Source organism: Rhinolophus ferrumequinum, chromosome 8, assembly GCF_004115265.2.
Source record: "Rhinolophus ferrumequinum isolate MPI-CBG mRhiFer1 chromosome 8, mRhiFer1_v1.p, whole genome shotgun sequence".
Classification (NCBI taxonomy): Eukaryota; Metazoa; Chordata; class Mammalia; order Chiroptera; family Rhinolophidae; genus Rhinolophus; species Rhinolophus ferrumequinum.
Window position 1 is genome coordinate 30,526,298 of NC_046291.1, and position 25,375 is coordinate 30,551,672.

At 37.1% G+C, this 25,375-nt stretch overlaps 1 protein-coding gene across 3 annotated transcripts in view; it reads right to left on the minus strand.

Moving 5' to 3' along the window:
* The window catches only part of LOC117025942 (aldehyde oxidase 4-like), a 129,522-nt gene that overhangs the window by 18,268 nt on the left and 85,879 nt on the right, over positions 1-25,375 (minus strand). For all 3 annotated transcript variants that reach the window (XM_033112318.1, XM_033112320.1, XM_033112319.1), the window contains 14 exons: positions 24,012-24,105; positions 22,858-22,967; positions 20,484-20,668; positions 17,940-18,102; positions 16,092-16,184; positions 15,206-15,375; positions 14,789-14,903; positions 14,104-14,226; positions 12,609-12,705; positions 7,235-7,359; positions 4,835-4,968; positions 3,507-3,594; positions 3,110-3,196; positions 2,733-2,924 (listed from right to left, as the gene is read on the minus strand). In XM_033112318.1, coding sequence (XP_032968209.1) covers positions 2,733-2,924; positions 3,110-3,196; positions 3,507-3,594; positions 4,835-4,968; positions 7,235-7,359; positions 12,609-12,705; positions 14,104-14,226; positions 14,789-14,903; positions 15,206-15,375; positions 16,092-16,184; positions 17,940-18,102; positions 20,484-20,668; positions 22,858-22,967; positions 24,012-24,105 — 1,776 coding nt within the window. The remainder of the gene's footprint in view (positions 1-2,732; positions 2,925-3,109; positions 3,197-3,506; positions 3,595-4,834; positions 4,969-7,234; positions 7,360-12,608; positions 12,706-14,103; positions 14,227-14,788; positions 14,904-15,205; positions 15,376-16,091; positions 16,185-17,939; positions 18,103-20,483; positions 20,669-22,857; positions 22,968-24,011; positions 24,106-25,375) is intronic.

Sequence of the window (25,375 nt, forward strand, 5' to 3'; positions counted from 1 at the left end):
ACAAAGATGGACATTTCATAATGATAAAGGGGACTATACAACAAGAAGACATAACAGTCATCAATATTTATGCCCCCAATCAGGGAGCACCAAAATATACCAAGCAACTACTAAAAGAACTAAATGGAGAAATTGAGCAAAACACAATATAGTAGGGGACCTAAATACATCATTGACAGTTATGGATAGATCACCTGAACAGAAAATAAAGAAATGTCATCCCTAAATGACACATTAGATGAAATGGACATAATTGACATTTATAGAGCACTTCATCCTAGAACATTAGACTATACATTTTTTTCTAGTGTACACGGAACATTCTCAAGGATAGACCATATATTGGGACATAAAACTAGCCTCAGCAAATTTAAGAAGATTGAAATCATACCAAGCGTATTCTCTGATCACAAGGCTTTGAAATTGGATATAAACTGCAAAAAGAAAAGAGGAAAAAACACAAACATGCAGAGATTAAACAATCATACTTATAAAGAACAACCTTGTCAAAGAAGAAATAAGAGGAGAGATCAAAAGATATATAGAAACAAATGAGAATGAAAATACATCTACCAAAATTTTTGGGATGCAGCGAAAGCAGTTTTAAGAGGGAAATTTATAAATCAATGTACGACAGTCCATTGCATTCCTATATACTAATAATGAAATCTCAGAAAAAGAAATAAAAAAAAATTCCTTTTGCAGTTGCAACAAAAAGAATAAAATACCTTGGAATAAATTTAACTAAGGATGTGAAAGACCTATATGCTGAAAAGTATGACATTTTAAAAAGAAACTGAAGAAGACACAAAGAAATGGAAAGACATTTCATGCTCATGGATTGGAAGAATCAACATAGATAAAAATTGCCATATCACCCAAAGCAATATAAAGATTTGATGCAATCCCCATCAAAATCCCAATGGCATTTTTTAAAGAAACAGAAAAAAAAATCATCAGATTTGTATGGAACCACAAAAGACCCCGAAGAGCCAAAGCAATCCTAAGAAAAAAGAACAATGCTGGAGGTATCACACTCCCTGATGTTAGCTTGTACTACAGGGCAACAATAATCAAAACAGCATGGTATTGGTAGAAAAATAAACACAGACCAATGGAATAGAATTGAGAACTCAGAAAAAAACCACCTAAATATGGACAGATAATTTTTGACAAAGAAGCCAAAAACATACAATGGAGAAAAGACAGCCTCTTCAATAAATGGTGCTGTGAGAATTGGATAGCCACGTGCAAAAGAATGAAACTGGACAGCTATCTGTCACCATGTATCAAAAGTAATTCAAAATGGATCAAAGACCTAAGCTTAAGATCTGAAACAATAAACTGCATAGAAGAAAACATAGGTACTAAACTTCGGACCTCGGGTTCAACGAATATTTTATGAATTTGACTTCAAAGGCAAGGGTAGTAAAAGCTGAAATAAATGAATGAGACTATATCAAACTTAAAAGCTTCTGCACAGCAAAAGAATCCATCGACAAAATAAAGAGGCAACCAACTCAATGGGAGAAGAGTTTTGCAAACAACGCCTTCGATAAGGGGCTAATATCCAAAATATACAAGGAACTCATACAACTCAACAACAACAAAAAACAAACAACCCAGTTGAAAAATGGGCAGAGGAGCTGAAGTGAGATTTCTCCAAAGAGGACATACAAATGGCAAATAGACATATGAAAAAATGCTCAACATCACTAATCATCAGAGAAATGCAAATAAAAACCACAATGAGATATCACCTCACCCCAGTTAGAATGGCTATCATCAACAAGACAAATAGTAACAAGTGTTGGAGAGGCTGTGGAGAAAAAGAAACCCTCATACACTGTTGGTAGGAATGCAGACTGGTGCAGCCGCTGTGGAAAGCAGTGTGGAGGTTCCTCAAAACATTATGAATAGAATTACCATATGACCAGCAATCCCTCTCCTGGGTATCTACCCCAAAAATCTGAAAACATTTATACATAAAGACATGTATGCTCCAGTGTTCACTGCAGCTTAATTTACAGTGGCCAAGACATGGAAACAACCGAAATGTCCTCCAATAGATGAATGGATAAAGAAGTTATGGTATATATACATAATGGAACACTATTCGGTGGCAAGAAAAGATGAAATAGTACCATTTATGACAACATGGATGGATCTTGAGATTATAATGCTAAGCGAAATAAATCAGACAGTAAAAATAGAGAACCATATGATTTCAATGATATGTGGTATACAAAACTGAAAACAATAAAAGAACAAGACAAACAAAGGAAGAAACCAAAACTCATAGACATAGACAGTAGTTTAGGCGTTACAGGGGGTAAAGGGGGAGAGGGGCTCTAGAAAAGGGTAAACGGGGTCTAATATATAGTGATGGAAGGAGAACTGACTCTGGATGGTGAACACACAATGTAAGATATAGATAATGTATATAATTGTACACTTGAAATCTGTGTCACGTTACCAACAATTATCACCCAGACCAGAAGAGCTACCCAGCAGCTGACTTACAGAGTCGGAAGAAATGCTATTTGTTGTTTTAATACGCTAAGTTTTATGACTGACTTGTTACCCAGAAAAAGCTAACTGGTAGATAAACAATATATTTTATTTCTTTAAATCTACTTAGAAGCTGATATAAGGCTATACGTAGGTGCTCCGTATATATTTGAACCAAATGATGTCAGAGTTTTGTTAGCGGGTTCTGACTGATTACTTACCTCTTCAGGTGATAAGTTGCATTGAGACGCCACAGCAGTTATATAAGCTTCAACTACCACTGTACTCTGGGGGAAGCCAAATCCTCGAAAGGCAGTGTTGGATGGCAAATTTGTTTTGCAAGCCCTACCCCTGCACCGGAAATTAGGAATATAGTATGTATTTTCAGATTTCAGCACAATGATATCCACCACCTGAATTAAAGCAAACAAAACAAAACTTCTTATTTATCAAATATTCAAAACCAGTTATTCAAATTTTATCTCTAACTTGAATCTTTCACAGAATCTATCTAATTCTTAAGACAAATATTCCTGCAGAAAAAGGGCGGCGCATACAGCTAAGAGATAACCTACAGAAAGGTGTATTTCTCATTTACCAACTCAGATTCATCAGGAGTGCATCCACCATTGACATAATATTCAACATCAGCAGATTTGATCACACCATTGTTCATGAATCCAATCTGAAAAGTGATATAACAAGTAAAAACAATTTTTTTTAACCGTCCTTTAAAAGCAGACCATGTTGTACACAAACACATCTGATCACAGTTGCCAATCCACACCCAACTTCTGCACATAAATGATGTGACAGTCACCAGAGGAACACTGAAGAAGTTGACCATGATTCCAACAGCAAGTTCTGATTTGTTTTAGGTAGCATCCAAATAGCCCTTTCCAATTGGTGTGGAATTTAGTAATTGTCTTTTCTGTTGGCTAGGTATTACTGAACAATGTTTTAGGCAGGTTCCTGAAAATTTTGCTTTCACTCACTTTGTATTTTCCGAGGAGTGGGTGACGGCCAGCAGTTATCAGCATGTCATCACCACGCTCTAGAATAAACCGGATTGGGCGGCCAGTCCTATAGGAAATGACTGTTAATACGCTGGATGCTTCATAAAGTTGTAGAAACACAGAGATGATGAAAGGCGTCTGGAGATAATCTAGGTTAGTGGTTTTCAATGGGGGCAGTAACATAACTTAAACCACATAGTGGTTGCTGTGAGGGCATTAAAATGTAAAAACAAACAACCAAACAAAAACCTGTTAGTATTATCATTCTTAGTCATGTCTGAGAGTTTAATTATTGAAATGATATATTATTTGGTTATAAGTTACCTTCCTTTCTTTTTTACATTACATTAAGGCATTGTATGAATATTTTGCAATTATGTGTATCAGGTTATATTATCATCAACTTATCAATTTGGGTATTAAAGGGGGCATTAAAATACTTGCCATAAGGGGAATGTTGAGGCTGAAAGGGTTGAAAACCAATGCCCCGTGGAGCTTAACCCCCCTGCATTCAGACTCCCCTTTCATAAAGTGCCCATTAAAGACTTCTCTGGCTTCTAAGGAAATGCTTCCAGTAACTACACACCTGTCTTTTTTAGGACAATCTTTTTTTATCGTTGGAAGTGCCACATAACTAAGATATTCCCAGTTTTCTTTTTTGCAGCTATAGACTGGCATAAGTTGAGTTTTTCCTGAACATACTTAATGAACTTTGGTATGTATAGGCTCACTAAAGTCATGGCTATTCTTGTGTCTGGGTATTACATCCGGATGATACAGAGACCAAGTAAACATTCCCAGGCACCAGCAGACCCTGGTGTATTTCATAACAAAATGTGTCCCTTGTAAGTTTGGGGCTTTGACCATCCCTCCACTCAGCCATCTCATGCTTGATTTATTTTAATGATTTAAAACAAACATTTTAAAGAGTGAAAGTCAATGCAGTTCACAAAAAAGTAATACATAGTTATGTCTGTGCAATGAGTCAAAATTTACAACGATTGCATTCATTCCACACAGCTATCTTGTGAAACAGATAGATAGTATTTTCCCCACTTTACGGGTGAGGAAACTGAGGTGACTTGCCTAACGTGACCTTGTGAACGAGTGGGGAGAGCAGGACTTGAACATAGATCCTCTGGCTCCAGGTCCAATGTCGTTTCACCCACATGCTAACCATACATACCTTTTGGAAATGAAAGGCTATGACCTAGGGAATGAAAGCTGGGATGCAAGGCTGGAAGGGTGTGGGTGGCATCTGCCCTGCTAGGACTTCTGACATCAATAGCTGTCACTGCCACTCTTACTTGTTGGCGGCCACAGCAGTGATAGCACCTAGCAATGCGGGCTTGCTTGCTTTCCCCCCAAATGCTCCTCCAGCTCGTCTCATGTGGCAGGCGATTCTACTTCTTGGGACGTTTAGTGCTGTAGCCACAAAGTCCTGCAAGAGGTAAGTCCCCGAAGCCACATAAGTGCAATTTAATAGTATATTTCTTCACTCATGTACTTGCCCTCTGCTTAACAAAAGAAATTCAGTAATTCAACAAATACAACATTTACAGAACGATGCAACCATCATCACAATCTAATTTTAGAACATTTTAAGCATCCTCAAAGAAACCTTAGATCTGTTAAGCAGTCACTCCTAATCTCTCCCAACCTCAACTCCCCCTAACACCCTCACTACTAGGCAACCACTAATCTGCTTTCCGTCTCTATTGATTAGCCTGTTCTAAACATTTTATGTAAGTGAATAATACAATATATGGTCTTTTGTGACTGGCTTCTTTCACTCAGCATTGTGTTTTCAAAGTTCATCTATGTTGTAGCATATATCAGTACTCCATTTTTAATGGCTGAATAATATTCCATTGTACAGCAATATCACTTTTTAAAAAATCCATTTATTAGTTGATGAACATTTGCATTGTTTCCAATTTTGGATATTGTGAACAGTGCTGCTATGAACACTTGTGTAGAAGTTTGTGTGTGGACATATGTTTTCATTTCTCTTGGGTAAATAGATACCTAGTCATGGGATTGCTGCGTTATGTGGTCACTCTATTTTTAACATCCTGAGAAAATGCCAAACTGTTTTCCAAAGTGACTGTGCCATTTTTCATCCCCATCACCAATGTATGGCAGTTCTAATTTCTCCACATCCTTGCCAACACTTGTTATTGTCTGTCGTTTGATTATATATTCTAGTGTAGATGGAGTGGTATTTTTGTGGTTTTGATTTGCATTTCCCTAGTAATTAATGATGCTGAACATCTTTTCATGTGCATATTAGTCATTCATAGACCGTTGGAGAAATATCTATTCAAATCCTTTCCTGGGCCTGCTTTTGATACTGCCTCAGGTTCCTGTGGGCTATGAGTACCCAGTGTCCTAGGTACCCCTGGGAAATGCCTTCTGTCATGGAGCTGATTGTACCCTAAGAGGTATTGATGGTAGACAGCAAGGATGACATTGGCACATACACGTTATCCCTTTGGAGCCCAGAGCCTGATACTGTCTACTAAAAGAGAACTCAGAGGTGATATTTGTCACCTTCCTCAATTTACAGAAAAAGATATTGCTGCCCAGTGACTTGTAGAAGACCATGTAGCTGCTTGGGGACAAAGCCCATATCTCCTCACTTTTTTGTCCACTTCAAAACTTGCAACTGTGGAGGCCACAGCCAAATCCCAGATCAGCGTCAGTCCCCTACCCTTTCATTTTGCCTTGAATGGCAGCTGGTAGCTTCATCCTCCCATGGAACCGAGCCATTGTCTTAGGACCATAAGGTACCAACTCACTGAACTCCACCAGGAAGCCCCCAGCTTTTCCCTGCAGTGATGCTGTCAGCCTCCTCCCAGTGTAATTGTTTAAGTACTCCCCTGTGTCTGCTACTCTTCTAGGACCTACAACTCCACATTTCAGGAGAAAGGAATGTCAGAGGATTTTCTTTACTTGCCTGGGGATGGCAATGCCTTACATCTCAACCGCTGGAACAGGACTGTAACTCACATGCTACTGTTCCGGGCTGAAATGTCTTGGAAATGCAATCACTTTATGTATGCACAACCAATACACGGAAACATTCATATAGAGAAGCAACACAAATGAATCACAAAGAGAAATTTAAATATATGTGTACCACCAATACAACATTCATACGGAAAAGCAATTCATGGGATATAGAGTACAGCCTAGGGAACAGTCAATGAAACTGTAACAGCTATATACGATGTCAGAGAGGTAATAGATTGGGGGAGGAGGGTTATCACTTTGTGAGGGGTGTAAATATCTAACGATTACATTGCTTTATACACCTGAAACTAATTTAAAAAAAGAGAAAGAAAAAGAAAAGCAATGCAGATGAATGAACCACAAAGGGTATGTAAATGTAATATAATGCTACGGTTTTGACCTCCCCTGAGATTAAGTTTTACACTATCAATTGTTGTTATAAGAGAAAGATAAACTTTGCCCTGTATTTTGGAAGGCAGCAAAAATTTCAGATCTCTTTGAAAGGTCTAGCTTCTTAGGGAAACATTTACCCCATTTTCTTCATTCTAGACTTGAGCTAATGTCAAGTGGGCAGCAAGTTTGAGGCGTGGCAGTGTGAGGAGTCAAAAGGCCCCTAGAACAGAATGCCTGGTTGCGAGGGCCTCACGTCACATAGTCATCTGCAGTCTCATTTTCCAAACATATCTTGTTACCTGTACGTGAGTTGGATACTGCATTCCAAGGTGTAACACCATTTCTTTATCTTCTTCTTTTGGGATAGCCAAGATAGTTTGCGTTTCCATGTAAAAATGTTCTTGTCCTTCCACATGGACCTCACCTGTAAAGCATAAACACAGGACAATGTTTACTTGAAAGTCCCAACTTGGAGGCTCTATGTGGTGTTTGGTTTATCAAAAGTGAGTTGCTTCAGCTTATGGAGAATGGAACTTTGTATCATTTGGTTAAACCACATTTTCTAATTAAGCCTCACTGTGCCCAACCAGCTACATGACCCTGGGTAATTCACTCCCCTTTTCTTGGCCTCTGTTTCCTCATCTGTCTAGTGGGGTGGTGAGATCGCCAGTGTGTTGGACTTGAGTGCACAGATTAACCTGACCACATATCCAGGCTGTCATCTCCTTGCTCAGTGAATTTGGCCAAGTTATTAAACCCTCATTTCCTCATCTATAAAATGGTGGGTAATAATAACATGTACCTCAATTAGGTGGCATTAGGATTATTGAATCACAGAAAGGATAAGTAGCTTGCTAAAGGACACAAAGGTTTAAAATGGGAGAACTGTTCCCTACACTAAAACTAGCCTGTTCTTACTGTTTTATCTGAGATTTTTTGGCCTATTTAATATATCCTTATCATTTTGTAGGCTGTAACAAGAGAGGTATTTGGCCTTAGTTTAAGCATTTCAAAGGCAGTATTTTAACTTTAAAACTAGCCAAAAGAGTTTTGTGTTGTTAAAATACGTGAATTGTTTTGCCAGGGGTCAAAGGCTGTCTTGAAACTATTTCTTGGGACAATAGAATATGAGCCATGCAAAAATTCCTCTTAAAAAAAAAAGCTTTGCATGTATATACTGAATTTAATCTACACCCAAATTTATTTAACAATGACAATTTTTACAATATGCTGGGCATTGCTCTGAGGCTTAGCACTTTGCAGATAATGAATTCATTTAATCCCCATACCAACTTTATGAAGCAAGTATTACTAGGAAACTGACATGGTAAAGTTAAGTAAGCTAAGCTGTCCAATGCCACACAGACAGTAAATAACAGAGCTCGGATTCAAACCCAGGCAACCTGAGTCCAGGAGCCATGCTCTTAACTACACTGTTTCTCTATGTTGGCATACTCTGCCCAAACTCCAAATTTCCTTTGTATTTCAAATCTCCCACTTGTGCCAAAATTTTGAATTCCAATGGGCAAAATCCTGAATGACAAAAAGCTAGCACCTTGTCACTCTGATGCCCTTAGGGTAAGTATAAAAATTAAAAGAAAACATACAATTGTGGTTAAGAGCAAGGACCTTTGGGTCATCTAGTCCTGGGCTCCAGTCCTGGTTCTATTGCTAATTAGATATGAGACCTCAACCAATTACCTAACTTTTCTGAGCCTCAGTTTCCTCATCTGTAAAATAGAGCTACCAATATGTGTCTTCTCAGAGTTGTTTTGCTTGCATATTAAATAGTAAGCAGTAAATACTAAGAAGCTTAAAATAAGTTTAATAATGCTCATTTCTTAGGGTTGATGTCAGGATTAAATAATATAATACATATAAAAGACTTAGCATGGTGTCTGGCACAACAAGTATTTGATAAATGTCATCTGATATTATTATTATTATTAACTAAACTTTAGCTTATAGGCTTTGTAAAATCTCAATTAGTTTTATAAAATTCATTATGAAGTAATGGCACAAGAACATTTGGCACAAGTAGTAGATACTGTCAAAATTCTGAGCATCTCTCATAACTTTTCTCGTTGTATCTAACTATTCTGAGGCAGTGAATACTTTTTATAATTGGAAGGCAGCCTACATTTTCTGCTTAAACAAAATGATGTTGGGAAACAAGTATTCTAAAGGTATTTCTGATGTTTTACTAAAAGATAAAAGCTTATAGAACTTGCCCTTCCAGTTATTTAGAAGTCGGTAATAGATCCTGTGAAAATCATTATTTTTCTCTTACCTAAGACCAGTAGTGATACTCTTAATAGAGATAGCTGTGGTTCTCAACTCTGGCCACCCCTTGAGATCACCCACCTGGGGAGCCTAAAAGAAAATACTAATACTCTGACCTTATACTACAAGGTTCTGATTTCATTGGGATCTGCATATTGGCATTTAAAAAAATCATACTAACTTGGTCTAGCCTGTGCAGTAAGTCAAAATAAACAAACAAACTACCTAACTAACAAACAAATAATAGTATCAAGATTAGAAAAGATAAATAAAACTGTTATGATATGATTTGTATATATAGAAAATTCAAGAGAATCTATAAGACTATTAAGTAGTAAGTAAATTCAGCAAAGTTCCTGGATATATGATAAATATACAAAAACTAATTGTGTTTTTATATATTAGACACAAATAAGTAGAAAATTAAATAAAAATATCATTTATAGTAGCATCAAAAACATCAAATACTAGGAATAAACATTTGGGAGCATGTGCAAGGTCACTATAGTGAAAACTACAAATTTACTAAGAGTAATTAAAGTAAACCTAAGTAAAAGGCAGGGTCTACCATGTTCATGGGTTGGAACTTAATGTTGTTAAGATTTCAATTCTCTCAAATTGATATTGTTTCAGGGCAATCCCCCTCAAAATCCCAGGAAATTATTATTAGTGGATATTAATGAACTGATGATAAATGTATACAGAAATGCCAAGAACCCATAATAATGAAAGTCATATTGAAGAAGATATAGCAAAAGGGCCTTACATGATCAGATTTCAAGAGTTATAGTAAGTGAGATAGTGTGATATTAGCACAAAGATAGATCAGCAGATGAATAGAATACAATAGAGAATTCAGAAATAGAACAATACATATAATATGTAGACACCTGGAAAACAAGAAAAGCTGCACTTCAATTCAATACGGGAAAAAACAGTCTTTAATAAATGGTACTAGGTCAATTGGATATCCGCTTGAAAAAGATTGAAACTTGACCCCTGTCTCACACCATATAGAGAAATTAATTTGAGATGGATCATAGATGTAAATGTCAAAGCTAAACATTTTATCAAGCTTCTAGGGGAAACCATAGGAAAACATCTTTATGACCTGTGAATAGGCAAAAATTTCATGGCACCAAATCATGAACCATAAAAAAGACTCATAAATTGGACTTCATTAAAATCATAAACTTTTTTTCATGAAAAGAAACCATGAAGGCAATGAAAATGCAATTTGCAGGCTGAGAAAAGATATGTGCAATACCCATAACCAACAAAGAATTCATATCAAAAACATAAAATCTTCTATAAATCTGTAAGTAAATAAATTATTATATTATAGATTATATCAAAATCAATAACATCTAATCCTAATTAATGATCATTTTAAATTTAATTAATTAAAAAACAGGCAATAGCCTTGAACAAACATTCACCAAAGAGCACATTAAAATGGTTAATATACATATGAAAAAGTTTCATCATTAGTCATTAAAGAAATTCAGTTAAATCCACAATGAGATACTACTATACACCCATCAATTACATAAAATTAAAAAGACTAACAATAACAACCGAACAATGAAACTTTCATAATTGTTAATAGGAGTAAATTTGAAATGATTCTTTAAATGCTTGACATTAACTTATAAAGGTAAACATATAAAAACACTATTATTTGACAATTCTCCTCCTGGGTATATTCCATTGGAAACGAGTGCCCATGTTCACCAAAAGACGTGTGTAATAGTGTTCGATATAAAAACGTCCAAACCTATAGAGAATTTTTACGAGTTTTTTTAAGCCAAACTGATGACATGGATGGGAAACAAGATCTTAAATGCTTGTTTAGAGAGAATAACAGTTTTGTAGTTTCTTTTATACATTTGGAATTAAGAAGGGAACCTCAGGAAGATTACATGAAGGTGGGATGATTGGATTACAGGATAGTTAACAGATTATGTATTTCCTTGAGGGTGGTTTGAAAAAAAAGGCATTTCAAAGGTGTACTTATCATTTTGTGAGGGGGTTATCACTTTGTGAGGAGTATAAATGATAAATGTCTAACGAGTACAGTGTTTTGTACACATGAAACTAAAAAAAAAAGTGTATTAACCTAGATGCACAGAAACAATGGACAGGGCTTGCTTAAGGCAACGAGAAACCTTTTACTAAAGGAGTTACTGTATTTTGCCGTGTATAATGCACTCCTATGTTTAATGTGCACCCACATTTTTGGCCCAAACTTTCATGGGAAAAAAATCTTTTGTTTTAATTTTTAATTCAAATTTTTATTTGTTTACATTTAGGTACTTGTTTTTTTGTATTATAAAGGAATTTTAGCATTTATTTTTTTAACATATTATGGTACAAGAAATTTTATGTAACAAATAATTACAAAACACAAGAACAGATACAATGTACAAGAAATTTTATGTACTGGTAATAAATTTATGATATTTATGCATTATAGAAGGCCAAGAACTCTTTGTCATTGAGTTTATCGTAAGTTCAACAAAACCGATTATCGTATTCCAGGGTATTATTTTGCATACGGATATCGTATTGCTTTCTAGAGTTACACTTTTAACTCATAAGCATAAAATAATTAAAAACATTTATATAGATACAGAATTAGTACTACCCATGTATAATGTGCATCCTTATTTTTCCCTCACAAATTTGGGCAAAAAAGTGCACATAATATACAGCAAAATACATTATATGCCTGGGGTGTGACTACCCATCATGACCTGCCCAGGCAGGAATTTATGATCAGATCACCTTGAGAGGTTACTTTCAATTACATTTATTATGGCCCCCATTTTTCATCTACAGTAGTGTTTTAGAAACTTTATTCATAATAGTCCCAAGTTGAAACCAACCTCAAATGTCCATCAACAGAAGAATAGATAAATTGTGTTATATTTATACATGGAATACTCCTGGACAATGAAAAAAAACCCCAAAAAACTACTGATCTATGCAACAACATGGATGAATTTTTCCATACATAAAGCTGAATAAAAGAAGTAGGCACAAAAGAAGTTACACTCTAGCTTCCATTTATATGAAATTCAAAACAGGTGAAACAAATCTATAGTGACAAAAGTTAGAATGAGACCTTTTGGAAGGTTACTGACCTAAAGGAGGCAAAAGGAAGCTTTTTGGGGTGCTGTAAATGTTCTTTATTTTGATGTGGATTTCTACCTATGTAAAATTTCATCAAGCTGTAAAGTTATTATTTGTGCATTTTAAATTATGATTTAAAAATCACACTAGAATTGAGAAGTTCTGACTCAGAGTTTCAGTATTTCTCAAACCAATTGATTGAATTTAGAGTCTTCCACTTCAGAGGCTTCATTTTTCCAGCCCAAGACCACTCACCTTCAATGATTTGATCAACATGTTTAAAGGCTTGCTCTACATTTCCTTGCTCAATTTTTCTCTCAGCAGTAAGAAATGAATTGTGCTCTAGGGCTTGCTGCAGGGGAAAAACAAACAAACAACACCAAACAGAAAATGTTTTTCCCCCCATTCTGATAAGCCAGTCATCTCCCATCAAACTCCCACGCTCCTGCTCTATCAGACCTTTACCTACCAACACTATCTGAGCAATGTGGAGTCAGCAGAAATCAAGTTAAAATGGATTACAGGCACTGGTGATGGCTTAGTTTTGTTCAGGGTTCTGAGGAAAAGCTTAGGGGAGACGAGGATATATAAAACATGGTCCTAGCCTCTGGACAGTTTGGTATTAAGCTGCCAACTTTGTGCTGAAGAGGCAGATAATAAAGAAAGGCCAAGAAAGAAGAGGCTGGTGTTGGTGGCCTTGTATTGACGACCTAAATTATGTGCTAAATTGGATGGGATTAGGACGGTTAGAGAAGAGATGGGAAATCATTTGAAGTCACGGAAATCTCATAAAACAATAGTTTGAGGTTGAAACCAAGCCGAGAGGCCAAAATGAGAACAAGGCCAGACTGGCTGTGAGAGGTTATTTTATTTGTTTATTATTAATTAATTAATTAATTTTTTATCAAGGAGAACTTGGATGAGCTTGAAAGGTGGATTGAGACTGGACTATGCAGAATCTTGAGTTCCATATTAGGAACCTTAACTAAGGGTACATTGCTGTTTAGCAAAAGTGATATGATGAAGTTTTGTGGCTTAGAAAAGTTAATATGATAGGTAGATGTATTGAGATAAAGTACAAGAGACTCTTTAAGTAGTTATTGTAGTAAATCTGGTAAGAAGGTGGTGAGGAGTGGATTAGAGGGTGGGATGGGGGTGAAAATGAGAATAGAAAGAATGGTGTTGGATGGGTACTAGATTTATGTGGGTGATCACATCATAAGTTATATAAATATCTAATCACTATGTTGTACACCTGAAAGTAATTTTGTATGTCAACTATAATTGAAAAGTTAAAAAAAAATTTTGAACCAAAAAAAAAAGAAAGGGGCATTTAAAGGATAACTGGGGAAGACTTGAACTTGGCAACTGTTGGGAAGAACAGGGGAGAATCAAAGAGGATGATAAAGACTGCATCCTGCTTGGCTGATTTTATATCGCTTATGCCTACATTAACAGTCTATCCCTCCATCACGCACATTTATTGAGCACCTACTGTGGGTTTAGCATTTCACTAGGTCCTGGGGATATAAAGCACCATAGACATGTTCTTGACTTCATTAATAACAAATAACAAACACAGAATTGACAGCTAATATTTACTGAATGTGTTCTACATCCTGGGTGCTGTTCTAAACATTTTACTTGGCATGCAAATTATACTATTAAACTATTTTGTGACTCCATGGGCCAAATCGGCCAAAAGTACATCACCCTAGTCATTCTAGAACACCCAGAGCGGCCTGAATACCTCTATTGTGATAATCCTCGGTTCTATGTCTTCATAAGTGATCTTCACTTGTTTCGCGGCCTCTTTTGCGTGAGCATGGGTATCAGCAGCTACAGTGCAGATTATCTGACCCACACAAATGACCTGCAGGAAAGCCACACGTAATTAGCTACCCCATAAACGAATCACAAAAAGGATTTACTGTTCCCAAATTCTTACCTTTACCCACTGGTTCTTGTGACCAAAAGAAAGATTATTTTCTACCTAGGAGGATAAATTGAGTGGGATTTAGGGGGTACAGCAATGGGATGCAGAACTTAATTATCTGGCCTATGGTTGTCTTCAGCCATATTTCTCGCCATTTCCCACATTACACACAGTAATTCAGTCATCCTGAAATTCCTGAAATTCTGCTGGTTCTTTTAATGTCCTATGCTCTATATTGCTTCTATGACTTTTATGACTTTTTAGAAGCCTCCCTTGAGAGGGCTTATGGCTTTTATCAGAATCTCAACAGGGTCTACAATTCAAGAGAGATTTTGAGCATCACTGAGGTGGCATCATTGGTTCTCTGCAAGTCTTTGTGATGTAAAAATGAATCTATGGATGTTTAACAATAGATTAACAATCTGTAACACATAACCAATAATTGTTTTGGCATTTCCAGTAAAGTATTTGAATAATAAGCCACACACAAATCACACACCTCATTTTGTGCATAGAGAATCTCTTCTTGAGGGTTATTATCTCCCGGAACATCTTCTGCTGTTATCACATCAACAACACCTGGAAGTGCGAGGGCTTCTGAAACATCAATTGATCTAGGAGGGAAAATGTACACAATAAAGTTGCAGGGGTAAATTCAGGATACAATATCAATGATTCCTCAAGCACAGGGAAAAACTACAAAGGACCTCATAACTAAATCGGGCAATATTCTATGTTGGTGTTCTGACTCTTGACCACAGATTCTTTTGTAACTGTTCTTAAAAAATGACTGATTCCCAGCCAGAAGAGGAAACGAATAATCTTAATTGACTTCATTATATAATAATCTCTCAATTGGAGTGTGAAATTGTTAATGCAGTTCAGTAATGTATAGGAACATCTTTTATTTCCTTACATGATTTTTGCATGAGCTCTGGTGCTGGTGACTGGAGCCAGGAAGAGTTCTTGCGCAATGGGGGGCATGTCGTCTATATACACAGCTTCCCCTGTGGCGTGTTTAATGGCTGACTGGTGCATGACCGGGTGGCCGACAGGATCTTGTGGGGGTTGGCGGGGATCCACACACTGTTAATGAACAAAGCACATTATTTTACTGCCAGACATTCTCAAGCACTGAGAATTGGGTCTGATATATCTGGCTTACTCACAAATCAAGGAAAACTAGAGGCAATTGGGTATCCATACCCATGAGTCAAAGTTAAAAATATTCATTGAGTATTATTACGGTAAAGAATATATTCTGGTGACAGCACCGCCCCCCTCCGTCCCAACGGAAAAATGAGAAGACATTGTTTCTGTCCTCAAGATTCTACAACCTTGTTTAGGAATCAGAACACACACAAACACACATTACAATAATGTGATCAAATTCATAAAGCAATAAAGAATCATTTGCACAGCCAATATGGTACAAGGAAAATACACGGTTTCCTGGGAGATTCGGGGTGGCTGTAATAAAGTAGGGAAGGCTTTCCAGAAGCAGTAAACGTTGAGTGAGGTTTTAAAGTTAAGGACTGACATTGGCCAAGAAAAGGAGGAAATTTTAAGCTACAAAACTGAAAACAGTGAAGAAGGGAGATTCAAAATTGAATTTCTTATGTGGTCTTGGGTAAAAGCATAGACGCTAAACCAAACAAGTAGTGTGTGGGTGACAATGGCTTTAGCAGACTTTATCTTTACAAGCAATACAAAATATATCTGTTGACAAGAGGGATACACATGCATAACGCATACGTCCGAATGAATAAACAGATTAAAAAACAAAAACCCTACCCACCAACCTGGAACATCTGAATTCCTTGGGGTGTTTCTATGGGGAAATCTTCCAGGGCGCTCATGAACTTTTCTGGGATATCAGGAAATTTCTGCGGATCCTGAAAATATTATTTCACATTTAATTTTACAATCTGAGTGACTAGCTTGGAAAAACATATGTAGAAATAGGATTACCCAATATGTTCTCCCAGATATTAGATGTCAGTTCTGCTGGGAAAAAGCCCTGAGCTTCAAGTCCCCTAGACTCGTAGCAGTTGCTTGAAGAATAACTATGTCTACTTATGTATACAGAAAAGTGAATGTTATTTCCAGAAAGTGGAGACTTCCCTTCATAGCAAGGTCTCCTTTTGAATGAATGGAAATCTGTACACTTGTAAATGGGCTCTGTGCTTTCAAGTCCAGGACAATCTTTTGGGCATGTATCTCAAAGAAACGATTGAGGGAATGGGCAAAGATGACTTGTGAGTCATTGACCAGGATGTCCAATTCCAGATTATTTGTAATTGATAGTGAAGAAACTAGAATTAAACTAAATATCCAACAACAGGGAAATGGCTAAACAAGTTATAGTATATCCACAAGCTACAACATTCTGTAGTCACTAAAAATAATGTAGTTATTGACATTGAAAAATACTCATGAAATACAGTTAAGTGAAAAAAATGGATTACAAAACTTTGTGTACAGTATGATCCTATTTTTTATCTAAAAAATAAATGTATTCAAATGTTAATAGTAGGATTACTGGATTAGAGTGGATTTTTTAAAATTTTGCTTCTCTGTATTTTGAATTCTTCTATAATGATAGCATACATAACATAATAGAATATGTAATATGTAAAAGAATATATGATAAGGTATAAAAAGCATACTTAATAGATTATCTTAGATATACACTAATTATATATTAATAAACTGAAAATGTTATGTAATACATAATGGAGTAAATAATACAATAGAATACGATAATACTAACAGTAAATAATGTTAATAAAGTAATAAAAAAGGACTGGTTGAACTAAGAGAGTAAAGCTCTCAGCCATAAAAGAAATGTGGTATAGTCATTGTCTGCTATTTTTGAGACAGCTCGTGATTTATCAAGGGGACACTCAAAGTCATGGGCCATATTTTAAGAAACACTGCTGTGGAAGTCATTTAAAACTAGGCTATATAAGAAATAAATAGTTAACCAAAAACCAGGAAAAATCTAAATGTCTAAAAATGAGGAATAGATTCAAATAATAGTACATCTTTCCATAAACATGCCACACAGTCATTATGTCATAAAGTCACTGAAGACACTGAAAGATGTTTGTTACTAAGTGAAATAAGCAAACTATACTAAACAGTTCTATAGCCGTATATGTGTGACAAATATACATACACATCCATAAAGAAGGGTTTAGAAGGGTACAAACCAAAGTACTAATAGTGACTAACTATGCTGATGGGATTACAAATGCTTTTCCTTTTTGGCTTATTCACATTTTCTAAATATTAAAGAAGGTATTATATTAACAAGAAAATTTTCTTTAAAATAGGAAAAAAATTATAATTTACGTACTGAAGGATTTTTGCAACTGTAGGTCAATTTTATATTGCATATTAGTATTTGTCACAAAAATTATAGGGCAAATGGAATAACAAGGCCGTCCCCTTCTTAGCCCAGGGATGAAGGAAAAGGGCGAGGGAAGGAAAGGAACAAAGAAGGGCCAGGAGGAAGCTGCTGGAGCACCACACTGAGGGCTCCATCCCTGGTACCCTTGATGTATTCTCAAAACCAAGCAAGTCTTTCATGTGCAGACTCGCGCTCCGAATATCAACGCATCCAGAGACCCAGAGAAGTCGTTTACCATTTTATTCAGTCCTCGCCTCACTTTGAGGTAGAATTTGAAGAGTAAGCTGATGATGAGGGTTCGCCTGTATTCTACCATGCCACCCTCAGCTGCTGGTGGAATGTAAATCTCATCCAGGACCAATCGGCATGCATCACTCAGCATTTGGTCATCCCATTGTCTAGTAGAAAAGAATGTGAACATTTCACAGAAGAGGCAAAGACAGACTAAACAGATAGGGCAAGGGAAGACGGAGAGCCATCTGTAGACATCTTTGAAGTCTACACAAAATAACCTCAAGTATTTCACTGGCTTTTTTTAGAATCTGATGCAGTGTTTCCCAAATTATCTGTACCAAGTCCTCCTTTATTATTATTTAAAATCTTTTTATTATTTTACTTTTTCATTGAGATATAATTGGCGTGTAATATGTTAATTTCAGGTGTACAATATAATGATGCAATATTTGAATACTATACTGTGAAATGATCACCACAATAAGTCTAGTTAACATGCATCACCAGAGTTACAAAATTTCTTTTCTTACGATGAGAACTTTTAAGATCTACTCTCTTGGGGGCGGCCGGACGGTTCAGTTGGTTAGAGGGCACGAGCTCTTAACAACAAGGTTGCCGGTTTGATTCCCACATGGGCCAGTGAACTGAGCCCTCTACAACTAGATTGAAAACAATGGCTTGAGCTTGGAGCTGAGCCACCAACTGATGGCCGGTTGGCTCAGTGGTTGGAGTGCAGTGCTCATAACACCAAGCTCGCCTGTTCGAGTCCCACATGGACCAGTGAGCTGTGCCTTCCACAACTAAGTTGAAAAACAATGACTTGACATCCTGGAAAAACACTGTTCCTCAATATTCCCCAATTAAAAAAAAATCTACTCTCTTGACAACTTTCAAATATATAGTACAGTATTATTAACTATAGTCACCATGTTGTACAAATTCCCATGCATTATTTATTTTATAGCTGGAAGTTTGTACTTTTTAGCCCCCTTCATCCTCTCTGAGGATGGGTCCCCTGCTGGAACCACCAATCTGTGCTCCTTATCCATGGCTTGGTTTTTGTTTTGTATTTCACATATAAGTGACATCATATGGTATCTGTCCTTCTCTGTCTGACGTATTTCACTTAGTATAATTCCCTCAGGGTCCATCCATGTTGTTGCAAATGGCAAGATTTCCTTCTTTTTCATTGCTGAATAATATTCCATTGTGTGTGTGTGTGTGTGTGTGTGTGTGTGTGTGTGTGTGTGAGTGACAATACATATATCACTCCATATATAATAGATCACATTTTCTTTGTCCATCCATCCATCAATGGACACAGGTTGCTTCCATATTTTGGATATTCTACACAATGATACTATGAACATGAGGGTGCATGTATCTTTTTGAATTGGTGTTTTCATTTCCTTTGGATAAATACCCAGAAGTGGAATTGCTGCATCATATGTTAGTACTATTTTTAATTTTTCCAGGAGCCTCCATACTGTTTTCCACAGTGGCTGTACCAATTGACAATTTCACCAACGGTGCACGAGGGTTCCTTGTTTTCCACATCCTTGACAACACTGATTATTTCTCGTCTTTTTGATAATAGCCATGCTAACAGGTATGAGGTGATAATCTCATTATGGTTTTGATGTGCATTTTCCTGATAATTAGTGATATCGAGCACATTTTCATGTACCTGTTGGCCATCTGTGTGTCATCTTTGGAAAAACGTCTATTCAGATCCTCTGCCAATTTTAAAATTGGACTGTTTGTTTTTATTATTTTTAACTTCATGGACTGGGAATGTTGATTTACCTCAAATAGCTTAGGTAACAAAAGTATGAAAATCAAGTTTCCTGAGATCCCGGGACTTCATCTTGTTCAATGCTGTCTCTCTAGCAACTAGACCATATCTGGCACATACACTCCACAGGTAACGACTGGTAAATGACCAAATTATTGATGAAGGTTGTGAAATATTTCACAAATGAAAGTTTCTACATAAAAGCTGTGGAAGCATCAAGTTATTTTAGTGTCTGAGAAAAAATCTTGCATTAAGTTCTAGTTGTTGACAATGAGTACGATGGGTGGATAAAAATTATTATAAAAGCACTAACTGGAAGAATTTTAAAAACTTAACCTTCCAAATGCTGGAAATAATGAGAGTGACAAGAGGAAGGCCATTTAACCTTTTGGAACATTTCATGTACTTTATGTAGTTTAAGGACATTTTCAGGTGTCTTAGGACACAGTATTGGAAACATTTACTTATTTTGCAGGTTAATTAAAAGTTAAATTTTGAAAATATCTACTTAGATTAATTTGTGCATTAATGTTATTATAGAAACTGGAATCAAAGAATTTTTGTATCCTGAAGGAGATTGGCTTTTGAGTGACTTTCATTTTTTTTTTTACACTTTTCTGCAGTGCTTAAATTTAAAAAATGAACATATATATATACTGTAATCAGAAAAAAAATTTCCAAGTTCTATTTTCATTAAAATAGTAAAATAGAAATGTCTGAGTTTCTCGTTCCGGATGTGCTATGATGTACCTTCCAATGAGCTGCTTGCAGGTTTGGCTTGCAGAGACCACGGTGGGGCCAACACTTCCATAGAACATTTGAAGATCTTTGATCGTGTCTGTGCCATCTTCAAACTTCACACTCATCCCGGCATTGACAATGGCAAAGGCATTCTCCTGACATTGGGCCAGCCGCATTCCTGACACAAAGTGCCACTGGAAATAGAAACACATGCAGAATCTTTAGTGTTTATCTCCACTGTCTGATGAACAGAAATAACTTAGATGATTATTAATGATGAAAAGGATCCTGGGAATGGACAGGAGTTCTCACATAGGTACTGTTATTGACTCCAGTGGGGACTGTATGTGAGTACTGGGCTATGTGCTTTAGACGTATTAATATTTAATCCTCACAACAACTTTATTCATTTCCAATTTACTGATAAGGGAACTGAGAAATTAAGTAACTTTTGAATTTATCTATTAATTGAATTTATCTAAGTAACTTTTGAATTTATCTAATTGGAGACCATGCAGCAAGGGACAAGGCACAAGGTCACACAGTAAGTGGTAGAGCTGGCGTTCAAATCCAAGCAGTCTGGCTCCAGAGTCTACGCTTTTTTATTTTCAACTCAGAATCACTACACATGGCCTCGGGCAAGTGACTTAAACTGTTCCAGTCTTAATTCGCTGTAAAATGAGAAAGTTGGGTTTGATCAGAGGGTGGCTCCGGGGCTGCTGAGAGGGATGATGGGAAGATAAGGAGGTGAGGTACTTCTCAGAGTGGAACTACCACACTTCCACTTTTAACTGTTTCAATTTGGTGTTCGTTGTCAATTTTACTTGAATAAAGAGTTCTGTTAAAAAAAGAAGCTTCAACTCTACTGGACCAAATGGTCTCCAAAGTGCTTTCCATGTTTAAATTTGTCATTGTAGGTTAAATCTCATTACTAGTGTGAAACATTAGAGTCATAAGATGGGAAAGCTTCTTTGTGTGGCCAGTAGCTTGGTGGGGCGTGGGAGAGAGGTTCAACCCCACCACCATGGAACTTGTCAAGGATAAAACATTTTCTATATGAAAGCAAAGGTGATAAAGAAGTGTTTGAGACACCCATCACATTTACTCTACTGTGCTGATTGATGAGACTTCCTTTTCTATTCCTGCTGCCACCACCCTCATTACCTTTTCTCACCTGAATTATTGGATTAGCCTCCTAAGTCTTCATTCAACCTTCAGTCTGTCCTCCCACCAAGTTATTCTCTATCTTTCCAGTGGATCGATCTTCTTAAAATACTAGTTTCATTAAGATTTTACCTTACGTTAAGGCTTTCAGAGGTGGCTGTTTGCTAGAACACATGCAAACTCCTTGATGGAACAATAGATATGGAGCCCCAGCCTCGTGGCCTCTCCAACCACCTTTCCCGGCTGCCTAGCCTCCAACCTGCCGTTCTCCCGTGACTTCCCAACTTCACGCTGTTCTCCCACCTAGAATGACCACCCCCTTCTCTCCACTGATCTACGCTTGATCTCAACTGCTTGCCTTGCCCTTTGAACAACACCGGGGAGGGCTCTCCCCACAGCCAGAACTTCTCCCGCTATGCGTCCACTCATTTCCTGTCTAAGATGATTAGCTGTTTCCTATTTAAGCCCTTTCTCTTAGATTTAGAGACCTTTGAGGACAGGACACCATGTGTTAAAAATCTGTGTAGTGTCTTCTGGGTTTAGGACCGTGTCTGGCGTGTAGAATGGGAGGCAGGTAATAAAGAAATTAGTTTGTTTTAAAACTTTGGTTATGTATACCAACTACACAAATAAAAAAAGTAAACAATTAACAGAAAAAAAGTGTTTGGTTAATAAATGTTGGTTGAGTTGGAAGTATTTTTATGCGAATGATCTGTGAGTTTAGAGGAACTTGCTGTAGATGACCTTGATGATAATTGTACTCCGTCTTGGCTAAAATGCGTATTTATCTGAAACCAAAAATTCAACTCCTCCCACAAAAGGCTCTCCTTTTACAGAGAGATAGGCCCCAAAGCTATGCTTGTCTTTTAATTTCTTTCAAAAACAAAATTTAAAAAAAATGAATACAATAATAATGAATATATAACTTTGAATGGAGCCTGTATTGTATTCACCTTTATACTGACACTGTCATTTATTTTATTCTATTTTTTATGGAGAAAGGGACGGACCCATGAAGGCAAAAGTGCCGATATAAAAGCAAATCAAATGGTCATCTGAAAATTTGTTCCTTTCAGAGAGCAGCCCCAATAGTCTCCTTGCAGCAGGTGGTTGGAAATGGAGAGGACACCATCCCCTGGAAGCCTCTTTGGGGGTCCTGCATGGGACACAGGATGAGTGGGGCTTCCTCGGGGCAGGCAGAGGGTCAGGGAGTCCTTACCTTAGTGGAATGGGGAATAGAAACAGATAACACAATCTCTTCCGATTTAAGGTTGGCTTCAGGTGCTCTCTCAAGGAACTTGCTGTCTAAAGCAATCTGCCGCTCTCCGTCTATTAGAGAAAATGACTTTGATTAGAATGAATTTATCTAATTGGAGACCATGCAGCAAGGGACAAATATGATGTATGTGGTGGAAAGAGGGAGCGCAGAGTGGGAGCCAGAAGATGTGGCTTCTAGTTCCAGCTCCCAAGCTGAGTCACCCTAGGTAAGTCATAGAAGCTTTGGGGTTCCTGGTCCCTCATCTGCAGAATGACAGGGTTGGACCAGATAAGCTGAAGTGTCTTTTCTGGTTCTTAGATCCCATCATATGCTACTCACAAATGTTGGCCTTGAAGAACTTTAAAGCTATGTGGGAACAACTTAGTACACCATAGGTTCACAAATGGGAAAATTGAGGTCCCGAGGTCCAAAGAGGTTAAGTGACCTATCCGAAGTGCTAGAGGTGGGACTAGTGGCAGACGTGGGGTGCCTGATATACAGCTTTTGTCCTTTAAGCAGTTTACCATACTCTTTTATTTTATCCACCATATTTTTAAAAATGTGATTTTAATCAAAGAGAGGGTATCTTACATCAATAGCCCTATAAATGATATGCATTGTTTTTGTTTCCTGAAGTTTAAATCGTTTTCCTTGGCAAAGCTCAAACTGTCTTTGAATAAAGAGAGAAGTCATGAGTAATATGCCTCACAAACTTGATTTTGTTTAAAATGAAAAGTCCTAGAAGAAAAATTTCCACCTTTATGAAACTCTGAAATAAAAGGTGCCATAAAACTTTAAAACCACAGAGATACATCTCATTAATTTTTTGGTTAACTGCTTTGATATGATTTGGACTGTGCAAAAATGTGGCCAAATAGTTAAGAAAAATTGTTAGGTGCAGTAACTTATCTGATCTACAAGACAGAGAGCATCTAGAGAACAAAATAATTGATCTCAGTTTCATCCTTACATTTGAGGTAGTGCAGATATAGCTGATGTGTATTTTGTAAGTCTAAGTTAGATGTACTTGGGTTTCTAGTTCATGGTTTATAGAAGGAATTACCTAACTGACAGTGATAACTAGAAAATAGAATGCCTAAAGCTTCGTCTCTTACCTTTAGATATGAGGTTGATGATAGCATTTCCTGCTGCTAAAATAGGATTTAGGTCAGAATAATTAGGCCTGCTCACCACATGTCCTCCTAAAGTCTAAATAAAAACAGAGATGACATTTTTTTTTTTAGATACACTTAGTTATTTTACAAATAAGCAATTTTATATACAGAGATGTTGTATAAGCTTTTAATCCTCTTTGCTTCATGGAAAGATCTGGCAGAGTTTCAGGGCTACTAAATAGATTTAAAGAACATATTGTGCAAGACTCCCACTTCTGACTTCAGTTCAACCTTACTGCTTGAGAAAATATTTCTTTTCTATGTACAATGAGGAGGTAAATTTCCTTGAGAACTGACCCGAGTATGAGTGTTCAATAACACAGGGGAAGGTGGAGACTGGAGCCTGAGTGCACTCCAGAGAACCCGGATGTGCAGCATTCACGTTCAAAATGTTTGCTGAGCTGCTGTGCCATAGAATTCTTCTCTATTGCACCAAACCGTCAATAAAGCTGCTTCAGACATAGCCTTGAATGAAGACTTTTGTTGGGAGTCAAGGGGGCAAGATGATGTCGAGAGGAAGAACATGGTCCAGAAAAAGGGACAGAAGATGCAGAAGGTGAAAACATATGGTGGATTTTGAGAGTCAGCAGAAATCGGGCCAGAGTCAATCAGGAGAAATGCCCTCCACCCTAACCCTGCTGAACTACACCCATCACGTGTGGAATGGGCCAGTGGTTCGAAGCAATTTCTCAGGAAATCTTAAATAATACTAAGGAAACCTCAAGAAGCTAGATAACGGGGACATCCAAGAATAGACATATGGGATACACATGTTTAGCAACTGACTTTAGTATGAAGGTCTAAGAGGAGAACCAGACATAAAAGAGCATTTTGGAAATGTAGGCTCTTGTTTATTAATCTTTGGATAAGACATATTTCACACACTGTTAGAGCTGGACAGGATTTTAGAGATAATCCATTTGATTGAGCCTTAATGTTAATGTTTAAAATGAAAAAACAGAGGCTTAAAGAGGTCAAGTGGTTTCTCCAGGATCACACCACTCAGAGGCGACAGGCTGGGGTTGGAATTTGGGCATCTGCAGACTCCAGGACCATCATCGTGCAATAGGAGATGATGCTTCTCACTTTGGGCAAAGGCATACACAACACGTGATGCCTCTCGCTCTGGGCTCATACACCACACGCACACTCATGTTGCAGAGACTTATCCGACATCGACTTGGGATTCCACTTCGGAGTAATGTTTGCTAAACTGAACAGAACTGTATGACTGTCTATAACTGCAGCTCATTTCATGTAATGCTAGAGAACGGGAGGTAGATAAAAAGCAGGACTGGTTGCAG